This window comes from Stegostoma tigrinum, chromosome 5 (genome assembly GCF_030684315.1).
Source record: "Stegostoma tigrinum isolate sSteTig4 chromosome 5, sSteTig4.hap1, whole genome shotgun sequence".
NCBI lineage: Eukaryota > Metazoa > Chordata > Chondrichthyes > Orectolobiformes > Stegostomatidae > Stegostoma > Stegostoma tigrinum.
In genome coordinates this window covers 101,672,718-101,697,122 of record NC_081358.1, presented here as the reverse complement: position 1 = coordinate 101,697,122, position 24,405 = coordinate 101,672,718, and the positions used below count along the sequence as shown (strand labels likewise).

At 44.9% G+C, this 24,405-nt stretch overlaps 1 protein-coding gene across 3 annotated transcripts in view; it reads right to left on the bottom strand.

Moving 5' to 3' along the window:
* Positions 1-24,405, bottom strand: part of LOC125451776 (1-phosphatidylinositol 4,5-bisphosphate phosphodiesterase gamma-1-like) — a 230,829-nt gene that overhangs the window by 58,770 nt on the left and 147,654 nt on the right. For 2 of the 3 annotated variants that reach the window (XM_048529332.2, XM_048529334.2), the window contains exons 13-16: positions 14,273-14,441; positions 13,169-13,288; positions 11,180-11,287; positions 10,342-10,532 (exon numbers count right to left, since the gene is read on the bottom strand). In XM_048529332.2, coding sequence (XP_048385289.1) covers positions 10,342-10,532; positions 11,180-11,287; positions 13,169-13,288; positions 14,273-14,441 — 588 coding nt within the window. The remainder of the gene's footprint in view (positions 1-10,341; positions 10,533-11,179; positions 11,288-13,168; positions 13,289-14,272; positions 14,442-24,405) is intronic. The other variant, XM_048529333.2, reaches the window with a different exon arrangement.

Below are 24,405 nucleotides of genomic sequence, written 5' to 3'. Positions count from 1 at the left end.
GTCCCACCTGCCTACTCCTGCCCCATAACCCTTCAAACTTTTCCTATTCATGTGCGTATCCAAATGTCTTTTAAACACAGTAATTGTACCCATATCTACCACTTCTTTGGGAAATCATTCCACATGCAAACCACTCCGTGTGTAAAAAATATGCTGCTTATGTCCTGGTTAAATCTCTCACCTTAAAAATGTGCCCCCTAATCTTGAAATTCCCCATCCTAGGGAAAAGACAACTAGCATTAACTCTATCTACACCTCGGCTAGGGCCTTCTTCACTGGAGTGTAGGAGGTTGAGGGGTCATCTTGGGGTTCAACACGAGACGGCTTAATTTTAAAGTGAGACAAGAAAGACTTAAAACATATCTCATAGAATCCCTACAGTGTGGAAGCAGGCCATTTGGCCCATTGAGTCTACACTGCTCTCTGACGAGCATTTAACTCAGACCGTAAAGACATTTGGGCGGGTATATGAATAGGAAAGGTTTAGAGAGTTTTGTGCCAAATGGAGGCAAATGAGACGACTTTAGTTTGGGAAACTTGGTCTGCATGGATGAATTGGACTGAAGGGTGTGCTTCCATATAGCTCTATGACAGCATGATTCTAAATGGTCAAACTGTAACTAAAAATTTGTACCATTTCCAAAGCAGACCAAGAGGTTGCAGAATCCCAATATTTCCCTACTGCGTGACAACACCAAATGAAATACAAGCTACTTGACAGCAAATAGGCTGGGATATTCTGAGGATAGTGATTATGAGGTTACAGTTCCCTTTAGTTTCAGTGATATTGATCGTCTATCTCATCAAGCTGATCACATAGAATCACAACATATTTGGAATGTAATCATCAGAAACTTAGGTAAAAGTAATTTTTTACATGGAGGAAACACTAAGAAATGACATGATGTATTTATGCTTGATCTTTAATTGTTTAATTGACAATTTACAACCTCTTAAAAAGTACTTAGATGATTATTCAAAGTACAGCAGCATTGAAGGCTATGGATCTAGCGCTGGAAAGTGGGGCTTGTGTAGAATTCCTATATTTTTGGCGTTATGGACTAGATGGGCTGAAAGGTCTCTCCTGTACTGTAACATTTAATTATTCTAATTGGATCATTATTTAAAAGAAAAATGATGTAGTTCTTGAGTATACCTGTCTGACCATGCTTGATAGTTTTACCCTGAGGGTGGAGCTAGTGAGTTCAATGACAGTTCTGAATCTTAGAAAAACCTGAGAGATGTTACTTCTTGCTATAACTGCAGTTTTGAGGTGTTTTAAATCATCTAGACAAACTGTTTGGATTTTGCGAACTAGAATAATCTCTGTGTTGCTTTGAAATAAATCAAAGAAGACAGAAATACAGAAACTCAGTTCAAAGGTAACACAACCACGTCTCAAATACCATGTGTAAATTTGATCTCCTTATTTAAGTAAATGCACTGGAGGCAGTTCAGAGGAAGATTGACACACAAAAATGAGTGCTTGATGAATAAGGGCAGGTTGAACAGGTTGGGTTTGTTTTTGCTGAAGTTTGGAAGACTGAGGGGTAACTTGTTTGAAGTGCATAAGGTCTTTGAAAATCTTGATAAAATGGATTTGGAAAGGAAGTGTCCTTTCGTGCATCAGTCCAGAAATAGGGGGCCCTGTTTTAAAGTTGGGGGCTGTCCTCTTAGGGCAGATATGGGTAGAGTTTTTTACTCTCATATAGTTATGTGAATTTGGAGCTGTCTGCCTCATAAAGCAGTGGCAGAGCAATCATGGAATTTTTTAAGGCTGAGTTAAATAGATTATTGTTAAAGAAGGGAATCTAAGGTTTTCAAAGGCAGATGTGAATATGGGATTCAAAATACAAACAGATCAACCACAATGGTATTGAATGGCAGAGCAAGCTTTAGGGGCCAAATGGCCTACTTTGGCTCCGACTTGATATACTTAAATGTATATGCTCATCAATCGCACCATTATTGAGACTTGCTAAATGGAGGCCAAGAAAGGCTTGTCACAAGTGCAAATGGGAAACTATTTTAATATGACTGAAATAATTCGACACAGGCCGTTATCCTGTCACCAAGTCATCCTTTATTTACATGCTAATCCAGTTTCCTCAGAGCCAGCTCTCGAGTACACAGGATGTCTGACATTCCTGTTCTTTTTTGTCAGCTAGGGCTCCCTGATTGGACCAGGTTAACAGGCTCAATCAGGGAACTCATATTCTATGAGGTCCATCTGGCTGACCTCATTACAATCACTACAATGGCCTTTTCATTTACAGTAAGAAGCCATCCCTCCAAATCCTTGATCTGTCTCCCTTGTTGTTTGCTTCAGAGCAAGAAAAAAAAAGGGTGAGTGTGCTGAAGTGAATCTTGGGCTTTACATGGAAATGAACTTTCAAAATACACTGAGAGCTATAGGTAAGGCTGAGCCAGGCTAGAAACAATCCCCTGATTTAGAAAGTAAGGACCAAATCATGAAACAGAAGTTTGAAAAGAAAATGATTACCAACTGAAAGGATTAATGTTAAATCTGGGAAAAGAAGCATTGGTATCAGATTTTTAAAAAATTGCAGTAGACAGATCGTAGAATCCCTACAGTGTGGAAATAGGCCATTCAGCCCAACAAAGCCACACTGACACCCTGAAATGGGCCCAACCCAGATCCATCCCCACAACCCTGTCTTCCCAATGGCTGACACCGCCCCCCCCCCCCCCCCCCCCAGCCTGCACATCCCTGGAAAATATACCATGGCTAATCCACCTAACCTGTACACCTGGAGGAGACTTATGCAAACACGGGGAAATATACAAACTCCTCACATAGGCTTGTCCAAGTCCCTGGCACTGTGAGGCAGCAGTGCTAACCACTGAGCCACCATGCCGCCCATATTTCCCTAAGACTTCTTTGTATCTTTTCGACTGGAAACACTCCATATTTCTGTCATGCAGTTATGTAATACAATACTCTTGCTGTGCTCTTACTTGTGTTTATAAATTTGTGACATAATCCTCCTTCTCTTATCCCCATGTCTTGGCTGATAAAACAAATAACTAGATTCATCTGTTACAGAGAAAGTAGGAACTGCCAATGCTGGAGAATCTGAGATAACAAGGTGTAGAGCTAGATGAACACTACAGGCCAAGCAGCATCAGAGGAGCAGGAAAGCTGACATTTCAGATCAAGACCTATCTTCAGAACGGTTTCTGAAGTAGTGTCTCAAACCAAAACATCAGCTTTCCTGCTCCTCTGATGCTGCTTGGCCTGCTATGTTCATCCAGCTCTACACCTTATTATACCAGATTCATCTTATCTATCTGCTATCAAGGATCTCTGTGCAAACCCTCTAAGTTTCTAACATACCATAACACTTCTCAATATCGATGATTCTGTGTATTCCTTTGCATTGTGTGCTCTTCGAAATACATTACCTCACGCTTCTTTGGTTAGGATTTTATTCATAATACTACTTCCTGAAAAAAAATGTGCTGTGAATGATACTTCTTCACATTGTCAGCATCAATTACTCTGAGATCATCTAAAATTTCATAGACTCAGAGTAAATCTCAGAAATCTTTCCCATGTCAACATTTCTATTTCTAGATGTAAATCCATTCATAGATTCTCTGAGCGCTCCAATTAAGAGTTGGTGGTTTTAACCAATTTGAATTGAGTTGAAAATAACTCAAATTAATTTCACTTTGCAAGCCAATATCTAACACAAAGGCAGACAGAGAGACAGAAAATTTCCTTTCATCACTCTCATGGGCTCAGGCTAAAATCAGATCCTGGTAAGAGAGCGGAATACAGTTTGTGCTCATTATATGCTCCTGTTCTGCATAAAACCTCACTTTACTTGAGACTCCCACTCTTCCTCAGCCTAACCGGTACTGAGTAGTTAAAAAAAATGAAATGTTCAATCATAATCTGGCTTCCAAAGTAGCTGATACCTGCTGATTGAATAGAGCTGACAGATTTGCACTTGCCAGTTGTCAGATTAGCACCAAACTGTGGGGATTTCATTCCACAACAACACAAATTTTGCAAGATTACAAAAAAGGAAATAACTGTATTGTCTCTATTATTATGCAACTGAACATGGTTTCTACACGTTGCTAACTAAGGAGAGTTTCAGAAACAATGGGGAGAATTTCTCACACTTTTCAGCACATTTGCAGTTGCACAGTTAAATTTTGCAATGGGAAAATTGGGCAAAGCCATAATTTATACATTAATCATTCTCTTCTTGCCTTGCCATTGTTTGGTCATTCCTGGGATCCATCTGCTGAATCACAAATCTCATCATTTGTATTGTTTTTCATTCTTTCATGCGATGTGGGTGGCGGTGCCGAGCCAGCATTGACTGCTCACCCTTAATTACCCTTCGGAAGGTGGCAGTGAGCTACCATCGGGAAGTGCTACTGCCCAGGTGATGTAGGTACATCCACAACGGCGTTAGGGTGATTTTGACCCAGCACGGTGACAGGTGATTTAGTTCTAAATTGGAAAGGTGTACGGTTTGGAGTGGAACTTAGAAGCCATGGTGTTCCTGGGTGTCCTTCCAAGTGTAGTAGTAAAGAGTTTGGAAAGAAGGAGACATAATGAGGTACTGCATGTTGTATATTGCTACCACTGTGCACTGGTGGTGGGAGACATGAATATTAACTGTGTTTGATTAGACACCAATCAAGTAGGCTGCTTTATCCTGGATGATGCCAAGCTATTTGAGTATTTTAGAGCCTGGAGCTATCCAGGCAGGTGGAGTGTATTCTATCAGGTAAGATTTGTCCCTTATAGATGGTGGGTAGATTCTCAGGAGTCAGGAGGTGAGTTACTTGTTGTAATTCCTAGTCCCTGTTTGGTTCATATGTAAAATCTATGATTTGCCCAGTTCAGGTTATGGTCAATGGTAACCCCACAAATCACAGTGGTAATAAAAAGATGGTTCGCTTCTCTCTTATTGGTGATGGTCACTGCCTGTAGCTTTCAAGGTGAAAATGTTGCTTGCTGCTAAACAGCTCAAGCCTGAATACTTTTCAGCTCTTGCTGCTTCTGGACATGCAAAATTCAAAGTTTGATGCTGCTACCTAAGGTGGCCTATGGTCCGATGCCACTAATTCATCCTGTCACGTTACAGAATACCAAGTCTAATTTTACTTGCAGGATGTGGCCATCACTGGCAAGGCCAGCATTTATTATCTAATTGCTCAGAGGGTAGTTAAGAATCAACCACATTGCTGTGGGTCTGGAGTCACATGCAGACCAGACCCACAGTTTCCTTCCCTGACAAAGAATAACAATTTCATTGTCATCATTAGACTCTTAATTCCAGATTATTTTTAATACCAAAGTCAAATTCCACCACATGCCATGGCAGGATTTGAACCTGAGTCTCCAGAACATTTAATAAAATCTGAAGAACTGCGGATGCTGTAACTCAGAAACAAAAGCAGAAGTTGCTGGAAAAGCTTGGCAGGTCTGGCCACATCTGTGAAGAGATAGCGTTAGCGTTAGCGTTTTGGGTCCAGTGACCCTTCCTCAGAACTCTGACTGCTCTTCACAGATGCTGCCAGACCACTGAGCTTTTCCAGCAACTTCTGATTTTGTTTCCGGAACATTACATGAGTCTCTGGATTAATAGTCTAGAGACAATACTACTAGGTCATCAACTCAACTATAGCAGGCTTTCTGGTTGGTTCCAAAACTTGCTTCACTAAGAAACTAATTTGAAAACACTCTAGGAACTCTCCATCCAGACTAATTCATCCAATTTAATTTAGGAGTTCATACATAGACCGAAGTCCCGTATGGCTGTTGCTATCCCTTTATCACAAATTCCTCCTTTTTCCTCTTAACACTTTGTCCTGTCTTGTGGTTATTGTTATGGGGGTCAATAGACAAGCCCTTAACCAGACTTCTTTGCTCACTATTCCTCATCTTCACCCAAACTGACCCTACATCCTAATCTCATGGACCAAGTTCATCTCAAACTCCTAGGCAAATGCTATCTCTGATTAAAAATAATACCCTTCCATATGATGAACATATGTGAGCTAGGAGCAGAAGGAGGCAATTCAGCCCCTTGACCTGTTCTGCCATTCAACAGGATCATGGCTCATGTTAACCTTAAGAGAATCTTGAACTAGAACTCCCAAGTCCGTTTGTGCTTCAGATTTCTGAAGTCTGCAATAATCTACACCTCTAATCTTCCTACCAATATGTGGAACCTTGCAAATTGTATTTCAACTGCCACTTCTTTGCCCACTGGCCTCGCTCATTCAAGTCCTCCTGCAGCTTCCACACTTGGTCAACATTACCTGTCCCTCCACATATTTCTGTGTTTGTTGCTAAGTTCGCAAATATGTCCTCAGTTCCTTTGTCAAGATTGCTAATGTATGATGTAAATAGCTATAGTCTCAGCGTGGACCCCTATGGAGCTCCAATAGTCACCAGCTGCACCCTGGAATGGGTACTGGTGAGATAGTTCAGAGGATAATGTAAGAGGGATAATAAGGACTTTCATGACGTTGAGAGCACAAAGTTCAATTTTCCAACTGTGGTGAGGTGATGTTCCTGTGAGTGGGGACTGGAAGGACTATTTACATGCATCAACTTCCTTGTTATTACATCATTCCACCTCACTGATATGCGGTTTCCCATTCTTCCATGGCCGGTTAGAAACTGGACAGTGACAATTTCTAACATGGAAGGCAGAGCAGTAACTTGTAACTCTATCATGCTGTGTGTTCCTCCAGACCACCATCAGTCCCCAAAATCTCAGGATATATTCCATGGGCAGCACCACATGCTTCCAGCAGGGTGTCAGTTCCCGTAAGCAAAGTGGGGTCCCAATTACCTTCTGACTGACATGTCCAGGGCAAATAAAACAAACCGTGCAGGGTATGTGTGGACAGACTGGACTTTAAAGATGACACCTTGAAGTGGCCAGCAAGTCTCCCTGGGAGGTAGAATATAATGAGCAGGGCACATAGTGCACAGGTAATGACACAAGTTGGGGAAGAAACCCTCCATTTCTTTGTGCCATTGTTCCTTTGCAGATCTGAACTTAATTGTTATTGCTTCTCACAAGGTTATGCCACAATCATCTCTCACATTCCTCATGCACAGTGAGCGTTACATGAACTTCCGTTCGTCACTTGCCTATGAGCATATCTTCCTGTGTACAAAAGCTGACGTTTCGGGCCTGGACCCTTCATCAGAGAGGGGAATGGGGTGAGGGTTCTAGAATAAATAGGGAGAGAGGGGGAGGCGGACCGAAGATGGACAGAAAAGAAGATAGGTGGAGAGGAGAGTATAGGTGGGGAGGTAGGGAGGGGATAGGTCAGTCCAGGGAAGACGGACAGGTCAAGAAGGTGGAATGAGGTTAGTAGGTAGGAGATGGAGGTGCGGCTTGGGGTGGGAGGAAGGGATGGGTGAGAGAAAGAACAGGCTAGGGAGGCAGAGACAGGTTGGACTGGTTTTGGGATGCAGTGGGTGGAGGGGAAGAGCTGGGCTGGTTGTGTGGTGCAGTTGGGAGAGGGGACGAACTGGGATAAACAACTACACCTCCCAGTCGCAAACCATTTCCACTCCCCCTCCCATTCTTTAGATGACATATCCATCATGGGCCTCCTGCAGTGCCACAATGATGCCACCCGAAGGATGCAGGAACAGCAACTCATATTCCGCTTGGGAACCCTGCAGCCCAATGGTATCAATGTGGACTTCACCAGCTTCAAAATCTCCCCTTCCCCCAACGCATCCCAAAACCAGCCCAGTTCGTCCCCTCCCCCCACTGCACCACACAACCAGCCCAGCTCCTCCCCTCCACCCACTGCATCCCAAAACCAGTCCAACCTGTCTCTGCCTCCCTAACCTGTTCTTCCTCTCACCCATCCCTTCCTCCCACCCCAAGCCGCACCTCCATCTCCTACCTACTAACCTCATCCCACCTCCTTGACCTGTCCGTCTTCCCTGGACTGACCTATCCCCTCCCTACCTCCCCACCTATACTCTCCTCTCCACCTATCTTCTTTTCTGTCCATCTTCGGTCTGCCTCCCCCTCTCTCCCTATTTATTCCAGAACCCTCACCCCATCCTGCTCTCTGATGAAGGGTCCATGCCCGAAACGTCAGCTTTTGTGCTCCTGAGATGCTGCTGGGCCTGCTGTGTTCGTCCAGCCTCACATTTTATTATCTTGGATTCTCCAGCATCTGCAGTTCCCATTATCACTGATATCTTCCTGTGTATTGTCTTTGGAGCTGGAGCCAAAGAACACTTAAGAAATATTCAGTGCACTAAATATGCTCACATTACTCCTTTTATCTTTTCAGAATATATGGAGAGCACAGGTCACATATTAACACATTATTTTCCTCTCTGGCTTTTTCCTTTTATCAGTCATGGATGTGGCCATGGCTGACAAGATCAGCATTTGTTGCTCATATGTAATTGCCCTTGTACTGAGTAGCTTGCTAGGCCATTTTGGAGGGTTGTTGAAAGTCAACCACATTGCTATGAGCCTGGTGTTATATATCAGATGCTGTATTTCCTTTCTTTAGATGGACGTCAGTCAACTAATTAGATTTTTATGGTAATCGATGATAGTCTCATGGCATCATTATTGAAATTGCATCCGTTGCTGTTGTGGGCTTTGAGCCCATGAGCTCGGGGTATCAGTCTAACCTTCTGGATTGCTCGTCCCATATCATCATCATTATGCCATACCATAAAACATAGAACATAGAAAAGTACAGCACAATATAGGCACTTTGCCCCACGATATTGTGCCGTGGAATAATCCTAATGCAAAAATAAAATAACCTAACCTACATTCCTCTCAATTCACTGCTGTCCATGTGCATGTCCAACAGTTGCTTAAATGTCGCTAATGACTCCGCTTCCACGACTACCACTGGCAAAGTATTCCATGCGCTCACAACTCTCTGGGTGAAGAACCTCCCTCTGACATCTCCTCTATGCCTTCCTCCTAAAAGCTTAAAACTATGACCCCTCATGGCAGTCAATCCTGCCCTGGGGAAAAGTCTCTGGCTATCGACTCTATCCATGCCTCTCATTACCTTGTACACCTCGATCAGATCACCTCTCTTTCTCCTTCTCTCCAGAGAGAAAAGTCCGAGCTCAGTCAACCCTCCTCGTAAGACAAGCCCTCCAGTCCAGGCAGCATCCTGGTAAACCTCCTTTGCACCCTCTCCAAAGCCTCCACATCTTTCCTATATTGGGGCGACCAGAACTGGACACAATACTCCAAGTGTGGTCTCACCAGGGTTTTGTAGAGCTGCAGCATAACCTCGCGGCTCTTAAACTAGATCCCCCTGTTAATGAAAGCCAAAACACCATATGCTTTCTTAACAACCTTATCCACCTGGATGGCAACTTTGAGGGAGCTATGCACTTGAACACCAAGATCCCGCTGTTCCTCCACACTGCCGAGAATCCTGCCTTTAATCCTATATTCAGCATTTAAGTTTGACCTTCCAAAATGCATCACTTGGCATTTATCCAGGTTGAACTCCATCTGCCATTTCTCAGCCCAGCTCTGCATTCTGTCAATGTCTCGCTGAAGTCTGCAATAGCCCTTGATACTATTAATGGCACCTCCAACCTTTGTGTCATCAGCAAACATACTAACCCACCCCTCAACTTCCTCATCCAAGTGATTTATAAAAACTACAAACAGCAGAGGCCCAAGAACAGAGCCCTGTGGGACACCACTCAGCACTGACCTCCAGGCAGAATACTGACCATCTACAACCACTCTCTGCCTCCTGTCAGCCAACCAATTCTGAATCCAGACAGCCAAATCACCCTGTATCCCATACCTCCTGACTTTATGAATGAGCATCCTGTGGGGAACCTTATCAAATGCCTTGCTGAAGTCCATGTGCACCATATCCACTGCTCGACCCTCATCAACCTGTCTCGTGACTTCCTCAAAGAGCTCAATAAGATTTGTAAGGCATGACCTGCCCCGCACAAAGCCATGCTGACTCCCTTTAATCAAGCTATGCTTTCCCAAATAGTCATAAATCCTATCCCTCAGAATTCTTTCCTTGCTGACCACAAACGTAAGACTGACTGGTCTGTAATTTCCAGGGATTTCCCTATTCCCTTTCTTGAAAAGAGGAACAACATTTGCCTCCCTCCAATCTTCCGGTACGACTCCCGTGGAGAGTGAGGAAGCAAAGATCTTCGCCAGCGGCTTAGCAACCTCCTTTCTCGCTTGCCGGAGCAACCTAGGATAAATCTGGTCTGGCCCTGGGGACTTATCAATCTTAATGTTCGCTAAAATTTCCAGCACATCTCTATATCTAGGTGTTACCTACCAGAAAGACAGAGTGTAATCACCCACAAATGTCTCACTCTCCCTCACAAGGAAGGTGCCATCCTTTCCACCGGTCTCCGTGCAGTACTCGTGGAGAAGCTTTTCGGCTATCTGACGACCGTCTCTCCCTCCACCAAGCTTCCCATGGAACCACTTCTCGCTGAAGTGCAAATCGTTGTTGTTGAACTCCTGCTGATAACCGCAAATTGGAGCAAAGTGTAACCATCTAACATCAGGCATGATAACAAGATACTTGATGCATGACCCAGAGCAGTGGCACTCATTAACTAATGACAGAGGGCCACAAAATCCCATTCATATTTGCTTTGAATGTAGTGCATGGAACACTGCACCACAGAGATTGTAGGCAGATAGTGTTACTGATCTCAAACACAATCTTCCCCACAGCAAGGAGAACAAAAACTAGGACCAATAATTTTAATAACTGCTTATCATTTAGTAGAGCCCCTTCACAAAATATGGAAGCTGCAATGCCTCTTACATTTCTGGAATGTCACCCAAAAATTTTTTTTCTCATATTCGCTGCCAAGAAGTACAAACAGTTGTATTAGTAAGTAAGCCCAGTGTGAAATAAAACAGTCTTAGTCACTGTAAATGATCCTCTGCTTATATCTCATGCTATTTTAACTTTGGAAAGTAGCAGACTATACACGTTATAAAACTGTTGCATAAGCCACCACCCAATACCCAAACCATCATATTATAAAGCCGCTTAATGTCAAATACAAACTTAAAAGTTTTCACTTATGTGGAATACAGCTATCCTCAACAATGCGTTAACATCTACAAGAAGGAGGGTAAAAATAATGCTGGTGTACCTCTTTTTGTTCTTCTTCCTCTTCATCCTCATTGTTCTGGTATCTTGATGTTTCTTCAGAATAATAGATCTTATTACTTGTGAGGACAAAATAATGTGGACTCCAGTTCTGCAAAGTTTGAATGTAAGCCATTATCGAAAAAAAATTACTTTTGTTCTCATTTTCCCTAACAATTATATCTTTGATCCATACTGGCTTCCATTGCCTCAATCCACATTTCACAATGGTGGGCCACTAGAGTATTTCCATTATTTACATGAAAACTCTCAAATAAAGTGTCACAGACACTAAATCTTATTGAATTCCAACTGTGCGAGAGGCTAGTTTTCCTTTTCAGTGAGTTACTGTAGGAACCTGGTGAAGGGGAAGTGTCCACCAGAATTTAACATGTAAGTTTCTCAAGATTTCCCATGCATTCTCTAAGCTGTCTAATTGATAACCTCATACATCCAATGCCAGTGATGGTGCTTAGTATTTGTTCAAACTATATTTTTCATTAAGACAGTTTTTGCATTGTCATCCTACCCTGATTTACTCCGATGTTGTAGATTCATCCTGTCTCCCTGTACTGATTAACTTCTACTTCCATGCAATTTCTTCTTTTAGCCTTTCCTCATTTCTCATCACTTTTCCATGTTGAGTGTGTGACTTTTCTGTAAAATCTCCTCAAACAATAATGTGTTTAACAAATAACATGGGATGTTTGTATCCAAGTAAAAGTTTGAAACATTGAAACTGAAAAAAGGCCACTTGACCTGTTCTTCCACATTGTATGTATAAGCTCTATCCTCCATAGTGGGTCACACACAAAAATTCATGGCTTTCCTACAATAATTGCAAAGATAAACTCAACGCCACTCATATTACCTACGAAATGAAATGAAACTCAAGAAAAGGATGCATTCATGGGATCTTGTTTGGGAATTGGGACAGATTGAGATGAAAAGTTGTGTGTCTTTCATCTACAACCTCTCATTTTTTGACATTAGCTTGTTTCATCTGTTTGATCAATATTATTCTTTTTCTTCCTCAGTTCCAAATGAGTCAATGTGTCCCATAATCCTTGCACACTCAATTAACAGAAAGAATATTTCCTTATCTACCTTATATAGTGTGTCATAATTTTGTATACTTCTCTTAAATCTTCCTCAATCTCTTTTACTGCAAGAACAATCTCAGACTTAACAATTTAGCCAAGACAATCATCATTTTGGTGAATCTAAATTGCACTCTCTTGAGGACCTTCATTTCTTTCCTAAGACGCTGTAATTAAAACTGGTTGCCATCTTCTTTTTGTGACATTAGAGCTTTATAGGAGTCACAAAAACTTCGGCACTCTTTTTTACTCAATGTCTCTACTTAAGATCCCGTATGTTTTGCTCACCAGTCTCTAACATCCACAAAGTCCTGCAATGTTCAAAGGCTGATGCACATGCACTCCAGCTTCCTCCGTACCTACACATGCAGTAGAATTATGCCATTCAAACTAAATTGCGTCTCCTTAACCTTTGCGTTGAAATGCATAATCTCACATTTCTTGGTATTAAGTTCCACCTGCTACTTGTCTGTCCATTCTGTCAACCTCTCTATGTCCGGCTTCAGGCTGTTCACACTGCCATCATTGTTTGGCATTATCCAAATTTATACCATCAGCAAATTTTGATGTTTTACTCTATTCCAAGATCAAATTATTTTGTATATAATACAAAAGAACTCCTCACCCTACTGCACTTTATAACTTAACAATGATTTGAAAATGATTCAGCTTCTCATCTTCCTAAACCTTTCCTACTTCCTGCAATCTTTAAACTTGTAAAATCCAAGCTTGGGCTTTTCAAATCACTACTTCTTCATTGACAATTATTGTACAGTAGCTTTGGTTGTTTATATGCAATTTTCCCAATTGAAAACTGTCAGTACAATTGGAAAGAATGGTTGAGCAACACTCGCAGTGGTATTGATGAAGTTGATGAGGAGGGAGGTACTTACATGGTCAATGGGATCCTCTAGGTATAGGATGCCATTTTTAATTGAGTTGCTTATGTCATTTTCTGAATAACTTGCTGATGAAACCTCTTCGTACAGGTTGCCTTCCACCAACTTCTTGTGCTTTAAACAAATAACAGAACAAGTATTGCACTAACATGAATTAGTTTTGTGAGATAGCATTGCAAATTGGCAAGCTGAAGACAGCACGGTGCCCTCAGTGACCTCTTTGAATCATACTTGTACTTTAGAAAATGTCTTAATTAAACTTAAGAAATCCGGGAGGGTGCTTCCCTGAATGACTAATATGTATCTGAGTTACTAGGATTGGAAGATGCCAGATTTCTGGGCAGTAGCACTAAAATGCTCAGGTAACCTCAGTTTTCCCTGGGCTATAGATCAGAAAATAGATAAGATTCCTTCTGTATACAATATTCTACTAACACAGAACTCCTACTATGTCTGCAGAGGTACACAAAATAAACTTTATTGGGACACATTGATCCAAGGTGGTATAGAGGCCTGTTGAACAAATGTAATTGGGCTGTGTAAAATTATAAAAATGTACTGGCTGGCTTGTTATAGTCATGTGTCTGCTACCTCTGCTTTAATCGCCTTTGTGCACAGTCTGTGGTGGCATTAAACACACATCACTTCAGGTAAGTTGTCAGAAATGGAGCAGCTGAATATGTATGGAGCTGTTAGACAGCCAGCATTAAAAAGCCACAACAAGAAAACAGTGAAAAACAAAACTTTCATTGAAACTCCAGTAGATATAGGCCCAGCATGTCAACATGTCCTTAGTGGCAAACTGTTGAGACATTTCCATCTAAGCAGTTCCTACTATCTCTCCATCTAAGCGTGATTGATTTTCTCTTCTCACCTCAAGAATTGGAATGTTATGTTCTGCAGGCCTACAAATTTTAATCTAAGAATAGGCAGGGCAAAATTATATGAAGAGTTTCACAAAGTCATTTACAGTTTGCACACAATGCCTCAGCATAAGCAGAGGTCTGTTGGACAATCTAGTGGCTCTTGAACTGAACATAGCAGGCAGCTTCAATTGATAGGCATGATCATGCCACAGTAAGTTAGCACCTCACCCACCTTTATCAGGATTTTTTTCTTCAGTTGATTTGGCGATGGGAGTTCATCTGCATTGATGTCTACAGGTTTGGTCAATAACATGTCCCCAAAGACCTTCTTGAAATGAGATGCCATGTTTCGTTGCTGGACAACACTGCAATGGTCTTCGATGGACAAGATAATTGGAAACCTGCAAGGTACGCTTGAAATTAGTAACACTGTGTGTAATATTGGATGTTGTTGCTGTTCCCATATAAGGAAATAATGGAATTGTTGAAGCAACAGCATTGATGAAGCAATCGAGAATCCCAAGTGAATGCTCTGGGGACACAATTTCAAATCCCACCGTGAGATTTGATAGAAGTTAAGTTTGATTCATAAATCTAGAATTGAAATGCAGCCTCAGTGCTGCTAAACATGAAAATAATTGTCATAAAAACCATCTCAAGAGGATTGTACAAGATGATGAGAGGCATTGATTGAGTGGATAGTCAAGAGACTTTTTCCCAGGGCAGAAATGACTATTACAAGGGGGCATAATTTTAAGGTGATTGGAGGAAGGTGTAGGGGAGATGTCAGAGGTAGGTTCCTCACACAGAGAGTGGTGGGCGTGTGGAATGTGCTGCCAGCAGTGGTGGTGCAGTAAGATACTTTAGAGACTTTTAAGTGACCCTTGGATAGGCACATGGAGGATAGTAAATTGTAGGGTATGCAGGGTAGATTGATTTTAGTACGATAGTAGGTTGGCACAACATTGTGGGCCGAAGGGCCTGAACTGTGCTATACTGTTCTATGTTCTACCTCATTCGTCGATGTCTCTCAGGGATGAAGATCTGCTATCGTTACTCACTCTGGCCTACTATTGACTTTATTCACATCGCAATATGGTCAACTCTGAGCAACCCTTTTAAATGGCTGGTCGAGCCACTAAATTCAAAGGCATTTAGGGATGGACGACAAATGTTGGCCTTGCCACTGACGCCCCTGTAGGAGAGATTTTAAAGAATCATTTTAATATGAACTAGATCAACAAAACATTTGCATGAGTAAATACTTACTTGTCACATTTCCAAAGATACAAAGTGTTCTGCTTCTGCCCTGGCAATCATTTATCCCCTAACCAATACAAGCCTCACCAAATAAAGATGATCTAGTCATTGATCTCATCTGCTATTTATAAGGGCTTACTGATCTCCAGTTGGCTGTCACATTCGTTTGCATTACAACTTTAAGATGGATTCTTTATTTAAGTACTGGCCTGAGGATAAGCGATTGATTATATAAATATTTTTCTTCTATTTAGCTTGTGCAGTGATGTAATAAAATCATGTTGCTGGTAACTGCACTGCCTGAAGTTTTATCGGGTCCTATTTCGCTGACAGAACTGAAGATTCTGTGGGGAATTGGTAGCGGGAGAGAAAAGGGGAAATGAAGCCTCTGTTCTTTGTGCCCTTGACCCTGGCTCATTTAAGTATTTCAGATTGTGTTTGAGATACCCACTTCAGTTCAGATGAGAACATTGAACAGTCTGGTCAGCTACATAGAAAAAAAATGGCACAGGAACAGACCATTCAGCTCAATTTGTCCACACCAGTCCATTCAAGCCTCCTCCCATATTTGCAAATCTACATCTATCATCATAAGTACCCTCTCCCTCGAGCCTGTCTAATTTCCCTTCAAACTTCAACCATTGACTGTGGTAGTGAGTATCCTTGATAAAACCGGTTTCTTCTAAATGTCCTATTTTCTTCAAGACTGTTTTATATTTTTATCCTCTGCTCATGCTGTCATCCACAAGGGAAAGCATTCTCACTGTACTGACTCCAACAAAACCATTCATAGCTTAAAAGGTCAAGCCTCAACTTTCTCTCATCCATAGAAAAGTAACGCCCAATCTATCACATCTTTCTCGATACATCGACCCAGGTGTTTCTGCAATCATCCAGTTGTGTGCACCAACGATTATTTTTAAAAACTTAAAAATCCTTTGCAACTCGAGAAATTACTGTTCTGAGAGAGACAAGAAAAACATGGCTAGATGTGATCATTTAAAAGACATATTAGTATAATTACTGACAGCAATTACTATTAATCCCAGCCTCTGCTCAGATCTGACAAGGTGCCCACTTGGCCTGGCATAGTGGCGTGGTATGGAGGCCTGTTGGCCCAGCGATATCCCAGCAGCCCATTGTGGCAGTCTCTCAGCCCGGTATGGCCTCAGCATGGACCTCCGGTCTAGAGGTGATTCCAGACCCTCTTGAAACCTGAGGTAAAGCTTGGTATGACCTAGAATCAAGGACAGGAGACCAGGGCCAGCATGGAATGGGTTGGAAGATCATCAAACTGCAACGCTGGACTTTTTACTTCTCTATTTTTCTAAGAACTGTAACTGAAGAATCTGTACCTATGGACCTTGTAACTAAGACGGCACTGCAAGCAGCAACTTATACACTTTTCACCATCCTCATTTGCATGTGAGACAATAAAACAAATTTTATTTCTAATTTTATTTCAAGATAGATTTGTGAAAAAAGAATGGATTTCAAAACTTTTGAGATAAAAAATTCTAAAATGTCTCTGAGACATCGAATGATGATAGGAGAAGGAAGATGGGTAGGTGATCAAAAGCGAGGCAAAGAGGTTGATTTTAAAACAGACAATGTAGGCAATTTGATGCAGAAATATGGAAACTGTATTCCAGTTCATGGAGTACACTCACAAACAGGAGGAATCGAAAAGAAAGCAGAGTTACAAAGTTGCAGGAACACAGGGATATGAAGCAATTTGTAGATAAAGGCAAGGATTAGAGCAGGTTAGTGAATACTTTATGGAGGGGAGCAAGATTTAGAGCTGGATTTTCACCATGGAGGAGGGAAACTCAACCCAGGAAGCCCCATAACCTGGCCAACCTGTATCCAGTGGGATCAACGCCTGCATGCTTGTTTGTTGCTTTGGAAGGGTTTGGCATGTGACCACACCCAGCCGACTACTTGCGGCTATAGTTCAGATGTGGCCACAGAATCGGAAAGTCTCAAGGCCAGCTTGTTACAGGCTGCCTTGGTTCTCTGAGATTTGAATCACTTTTCTAAAAGGCTGCTGGGCGCTCTAGTTCTCAACCCCCGACAAAAGCCCCATAGCACCGTAATGCCTCCCATGAGCCATCTTCAATTCCTCACACATACTCCCATTTCACCCCTATGCTTTCTATATTCTCACGCCAAGTCACTGCCCTCTCCTAAGGCCAGGACGTCTCCCTGCCCTCTCTTATCCCCACCCCATCTCCTGGCCCTCTCCTATCCCCACCCCATCTCCCTGCCCTCTCTTATCTCCACCCCATGTCCCTGCCCTCTCCTATCTCCACCCCATGTCCCTGCCCTCTCTTATCCCCACGCCATCTGCCTGCCCTCTCCTATCTCCACCCCATGTCCCTGCCCTCTCTTGTCTCCACCCCATCTCCCTGTCCTCTCTTATCTCCCCATCTCCTGGCCCTCTCTTATCTCCACCCCATGTCCCAGTCCTCTCTTATCCCCCACCCCATCTCCCTGCCCTCTCCTATGCCCACCCCATCTCCCTGCCATCTCTTATCCCCACCCCATCTCCCTGCCCTCTCTTATCCCCACCCCATCTCCCTGCCATCTCTTATCCCCACCCCATCTCCCTGCCCTCTCTTATCCCCACCCCATCTCCTGGCCCTCTCTTATCCCCCACCCCATCTCCCTGCCCTCTCCTATCCCCACCCCATCTCCCTGCCCTCTCTTATCCCCACCCCATCTCCCTGCCCTCTCTTATCCCCACCCCATCTCCTGGCCCTCTCTTATCCCCCACCCCATCTCCCTGCCCTCTCCTATCCCCACCCCATCTCCCTGCCCTCTCTTATCCCCACCCCATCTCCCTGCCATCTCTTATCCCCACCCCATCTCCTGGCCCTCTCTTATCCCCCACCCCATGTCCCTGCCCTCTCTTATCCCCACCCCATCTCCCTGCCCTCTCTTATCCCCACTCCATCTCCCTGCCATCTCTTATCCCCACCCCATCTCCCTGCCCTCTCTTATCCCCACCCCATCTCCCTGCCATCTCTTATCCCCACCCCATCTCCCTGCCCTCTCTTATCCCCACCCCATCTCCTGGCCCTCTCTTATCCCCCACCCCATCTCCCTGCCCTCTCCTATCCCCACCCCATCTCCCTGCCCGCTCTTATCCCCACCCCATCTCCCTGCCCTCTCTTATCCCCACCCCATCTCCTGGCCCTCTCTTATCCCCCACCCCATCTCCCTGCCCTCTCCTATCCCCACCCCATCTCCCTGCCCTCTCTTACCCCACCCCATCTCCCTGCCCTCTCTTATCCCCACCCCATCTCCCTGCCCTCTCTTATCCCCACCCCATCTCCTGGCCCTCTCTTATCCCCCACCCCATCTCCCTGCCCTCTCCTATCCCCGCCCCATCTCCCTGCCCTCTCTTATCCCCACCCCATCTCCTGGCCCTCTCTTATCCCCCACCCCATCTCCCTGCCCTCTCTTATCCCCAACCCATCTCCTGGCCCTCTCTTATCCCCACGCCATCTGCCTGCCCTCTCCTATCTCCACCCCATGTCCCTGCCCTCTCTTGTCTCCACCCCATCTCCCTGTCCTCTCTTATCTCCCCATCTCCTGGCCCTCTCTTATCCCCACCCCATGTCCCAGTCCTCTCTTATCCCCCACCCCATCTCCCTGCCCTCTCCTATGCCCACCCCATCTCCCTGCCATCTCTTATCCCCACCCCATCTCCCTGCCCTCTCTTATCCCCACCCCATCTCCCTGCCATCTCTTATCCCCACCCCATCTCCCTGCCCTCTCTTATCCCCACCCCATCTCCTGGCCCTCTCTTATCCCCCACCCCATCTCCCTGCCCTCTCCTATCCCCACCCCATCTCCCTGCCCTCTCTTATCCCCACCCCATCTCCCTGCCCTCTCTTATCCCCACCCCATCTCCTGGCCCTCTCTTATCCCCCACCCCATCTCCTGGCCCTCTCCTATCCCCACCCCATCTCCCTGCCCTCTCTTATCCCCACCCCATCTCCCTGCCCTCTCTTATCCCCACCCCATCTCCTGGCCCTCTCTTATCCCCCACCCCATGTCCCTGCCCTCTCTTATCCCCACCCCATCTCCCTGCCCTCTCTTATCCCCACCCCATCTCCCTGCCCTCTCTTATCCCCACCCCATCTCCCTGCCATCTCTTATCCCCACCCCATCTCCCTGCCCTCTCTTATCCCCACCCCATCTCCTGGCCCTCTCTTATCCCCCACCCCATCTCCCTGCCCTCTCCTATCCCCACCCCATCTCCCTGCCCTCTCTTATCCCCACCCCATCTCCCTGCCCTCTCTTATCCCCACCCCATCTCCTGGCCCTCTCTTATCCCCCACCCCATCTCCCTGCCCTCTCCTATCCCCACCCCATCTCCCTGCCCTCTCTTATCCCCACCCCATCTCCCTGCCCTCTCTTATCCCCACCCCATCTCCTGGCCCTCTCTTATCCCCCACCCAATCTCCCTGCCCTCTCCTATCCCCACCCCATCTCCCTGCCCTCTCTTATCCCCACCCCATCTCCCTGCCCTCTCTTATCCCCACCCCATCTCCCTGCCCTCTCTTATCCCCACCCCATCTCCTGGCCCTCTCTTATCCCCCACCCCATCTCCCTGCCCTCTCTTATCCCCACCCCATCTCCTGGCCCTCTCTTATCCCCACGCCATCTGCCTGCCCTCTCTTATCCCCACCCCATGTCCCTGCCCTCTCTTATCTCCACCCCATGTCCCTGCCCTCTCTTATCTCCACCCCATGTCCCTGCCCTCTCTTATCCCCACCCCATCTCCCTGTCCTCTCTTATCTCCCCATCTCCTGCCCTCTCTTATCCCCCACCCCATCTCCATGCCCTCTCTTATCTCCACCCCATCTCCATGCCCTCTCTTATCTCCACCCCATCTCCATGCCCTCTCTTATCCTCTGTCACTTCAACAGTTACTCATTGAGTAGCCTTAAGATTCAGTTCCCAGTTTTGATCACCTGGGCAACTATGTGGAGGCAGGAAAATAAATCATTACAAAAGACTTGATGGGTTTGTAAGAATGGAATTAAAATTCGGTAAGGTAAGGTAATTTTAAATTCTTCTGGAAATCTAGAGTAGTGGGAATGGAAGCTAGGGCAGTTGTATGCTCCTCTTGCAGGATGTGGACAGTAAGGGTCACTGCTGGTGTCCCCTCAGACCTCACCCGCGAGAAGTGCACCCAACTCCAGCTCCTCAAAAACTGTGTTAGGGAACTGGAGCTGGAGCTGGATGAACTCCGGATCATTCGGGAGGCTGAGGGGAGTGATAGAGACGAGTTACAGGGAGGCAGTCATCCCCAAGGTACAGGAAAAAGGTAGGTGGGTGACTGTCAGGAAGGGGAAAGGGAATGGGCAGACAGTGCAGGGATCCCCTGTGGCCGTTTCCCTCAATAATAAGTATACGGTCTTGGATACTGTTGGGGGCGATGACCTACCAGGGGAAGGTTATAGTAGACAGGTCTGTGGCACTGAGCCTGACCCTGCGGCAAAGAAGGGAAGGGGGAGAAAAGGAGAGCAATTGTGGTGGGGTCTCAATAGTAAGAGACACAGACAGACAGTTCTGTGAATGCGAACGAGACGAAAGGATGGTATGTAGCCTCCCGGGTGCCAGGGTCCGTGATGTCTCGGATCGTGTCTTCAAGATCCTTAAGGGGGTGGGTGAGCAACCAGCAGTCAAGGTACACATCGGTAGCAATGACATAGGTAGAAAAAGGACTGAGAATGTGAAAAATTAGTTCAGGGAGTTAGGTTAGAAGCTGAAGTCCAGGGCAAACAGGGTAGTTATCTCTGGATTCCTACTAGTGCCACGTGATAACGAGATAAGAAATAGGGAGAGAGTGTAGCTAAACGCGTGGCTACAGGGCTGGTGTGGGAGGGAGGGCTTCCATTATGTGGATAATTGAAGCACATTCTGGGGAAGGTGGGACCTGTACAGTCAAGACGGGTTGCACTTGAACCGGAAGGGCACAAATATCCTGGGAGGGAAGTTTGCCAGAGCCGTACGGGATGGTTTAAACTATTTTGGCAGAGGGTGGGGAACTGGGTTTACAATTCAGAGGATGACGTATTCGGCCTTCCAACAGACACAACAGGGAGTGAGGTGGTTTATGAAGAAATGCGGTTGATGGGAGTGTAATTGCGGACACAGAGATGGCTTGAGGTGTGTATACTTCAGTGCTAAGAGTATCAGAAATTAAGCGGATGAACTTAGAGCATGTATCGGTACTTGGAACTACGATGTTGTGGCCATTACAGAAAATTGGGTAACTCAGGGACAGGAATGGTTGTTGGAAGTTCCAGGATTTAGATGCTTTAAAAGAAGTAGGGAGGGTGGAAAAAGAGGCCTGGGAATGGCATTGCTAGTCTGGGCCAGTATAGCAGCTACTGAAAGGCAGTTTGAGAATGATATGTCCACAGAGTCAGTTTGGGTTGAGGTCCGGAACAAGAAAGGAGAAGTCAATTTGTTGGGTTTTTTTTTACAGACCCCCTAATAGTTGCAGAGAAGTAGAGGAGTGGATTGGGAGGCAGATACTGGAAAGGTGCAGAAGTCACAGGATGTAGTCATGGGTGACTTCAACTTTGCAAATATTGATTGGAAACATTTTAGTTGGAATAGCTTAGATAGAGCGGATTTTGTCCAGTGTGTGGCTAGACCAACATGAGGAGAGGCCGCTTTGGATTTGGTGCTTGGCAATGAACTGGGCCAAGTGTTAGACCTGTTAGTAGGTGAATATTTTGGCAGTAGCGATCATAGCTCTGTTACTTCCACGATAGTCAGGGATAAGGATAGGTATATACAGCAGGGTAAAGTTTATAATTGTGGGAAGGGTAATTACAATTCTGTTTGGCAAGAACTGGGTAACATAAACTGGAAACAGATGCTGTCAGGGAAGAGCACTATTGAAATGTGGAGTTTATTTAAGGAATGCATACTGCGTGTGCTCAATATGTTTGTCCGTCCCTAGCAGGCAGAGAAGATGCGTTTGAGGGAGGGAGCAATGGTTCTCAGGAGAGGTTGAACAACTGGTTAAGAGGAAGAAGGATGCTTATGTAAGGTTTAGGAAAAGAGGAATAGAAAAGGCTCTAGAGGGATACAAGTTAGCCAGGAGGGAGCTGAAGAGAGGGCTTAGGAGAGCTAGGGCTGTAAGGGGGAATGAGAAAACCTTGGCAGATAGGATCAAAGAAAACTCCAAGGCTTTTTACACGTATTGCAGAACAAGAGAATGACCAGAGAAAGGGTAAGGCTGATCTAGGATTGTAAAGGGAATTAGTTTACAGAGCCTAAAATGATAGGAGAGGACCTTAATGAATACTTTTCTTCGGTATTCACAACTGATAAGGACCGAGTTTTAGAGGAGGACGTTGTGAAACAGGCAGGTAGGCTAGAGGAGGAAGATGTTCGTAAAGAAGATGTCCTAGGAATTCTGGGGAAGTTGAAGATAGATAAGTCCCCGGGGCCTGATGGGATTTATCCAAGGATCCTACGGGAAGCGAGGGAGGAGATCACAGGGCCTTTGGCAATGATCTTTTCGTCCTCACACCTGTCCACGGGTATAGTGCTGGAAGATTGGAAAGAGGCAAACGTCATTCCCTTGTTCAAAAAAGGGAACAGGGATAACCCCAGAAATTACAGACCAGTTAGTCTTACGTCAGTGGTGGGCAAATTATTGGAAAGGGCTCTGATAAGCAGGATTTATGATCATTTGCAAAAGGCACAGTTTGATTTGTGATGGTCAGCATGGATTTGTGACGCGTAGATCATGCCTCGCAAACCTTACTGAATTCTTTGAAGAGGTGGCCAAACATGTGGATCAAGTTAGAGCAGTGGATATAGTATACATGGATTTAAGTAAGGTGTTTGATAAGGTTCCCCATGGTAGGCTCATGCAGAAGGTAAGGAGGCATGGGATAGGGGGAAATGTGACAGATTGGATTCAGAATTGGCTGACCCTTAGAAGACAAAGGGTGGTAGTGGATGGAAAATATTCAACATGGTGCTCAGTTATGAGTGGTGTACCACAAGGATCTGTCCTGGGTCCTCTTCTATTTGTGACTTTTGTAAATGATTTGGATGAAGGAGTGGAAGGGTGGATTAGCAAGTTCGTGGACAATACGAAGGTAGGTCATGCTGTGGACAGTGCGGAGGGCTGTTCTAGGTTACAAAGGGACATTGATAGGATGCAGAGCTGAGCTGAGAAGTGGCAGATGGAGTTTCGCCCTGAAAAGTGTGAGGTGGTTCATTTTGGAACGACAAACTTGAAAGCAGAATACAGGGTCAATGGAAAGATTCTTGGCAGTGTGGAGGAGCAGAGGGATCTTGGCGTTCATGTTCATAGTTCCCTGAAAGCTGCCACCAAGGTGGATAGAGTTGTTAAGAAGACGTATGGTGTGTTAGCTTTCATTAATAGTGGGGTTGAGTTCAAGAGCTGTTAAGTTATGCTCCAGCTATACAACAGCCTGGTTTGGCCACATCTGGGGTATTGTGTCCAGCTCTGGTCACCTCATCACAGGAAAGATATGGAAGCATTAGAGAAGGTGAAGAGGAGATTTACCAGAATGTTGCCAGGAATGGAGGGAAGGTCCTATGAGGAAAGGTTGAGAGAACTAGGGCTTTTCTCTTTAGAACGACAAAGGATGAGAGGTGACTTGATAGAAGTGTACAAAATGATCAGAGGTATAGATAGAGTACACAGCCAGAGCCTTTTTCCTACGGTAGAGGTAACCTTTACAAGGGGACATAGTTTTAAAGTTAAAGTACCTAGATATCGAGGAGATGTCAGAGGTAGGTTTTTTACTCAGAGAGTGGTAGGGGCATGGAATGCATTGCTGGAGAGGGTACTGGAGTTGGCCTCATTAGGGGCATTTAAGCGGCTATTAGATAGGCATACGGATGACTGTATATGGTAGCGGTGGAGGTTAGATAGGCCTTAGGTTTCGGGTAAAAGCTCAGCACAATATCGTGGGCCGAAGGGCCTGTACTGTGCTGTACTGTTCTATGTTCTAAAATAGGCCAGTGTCATAAAGATGAACACAGAGAACACATTTGAGGTTGGAGCACATGAAGGTGTCATGGAGGCCA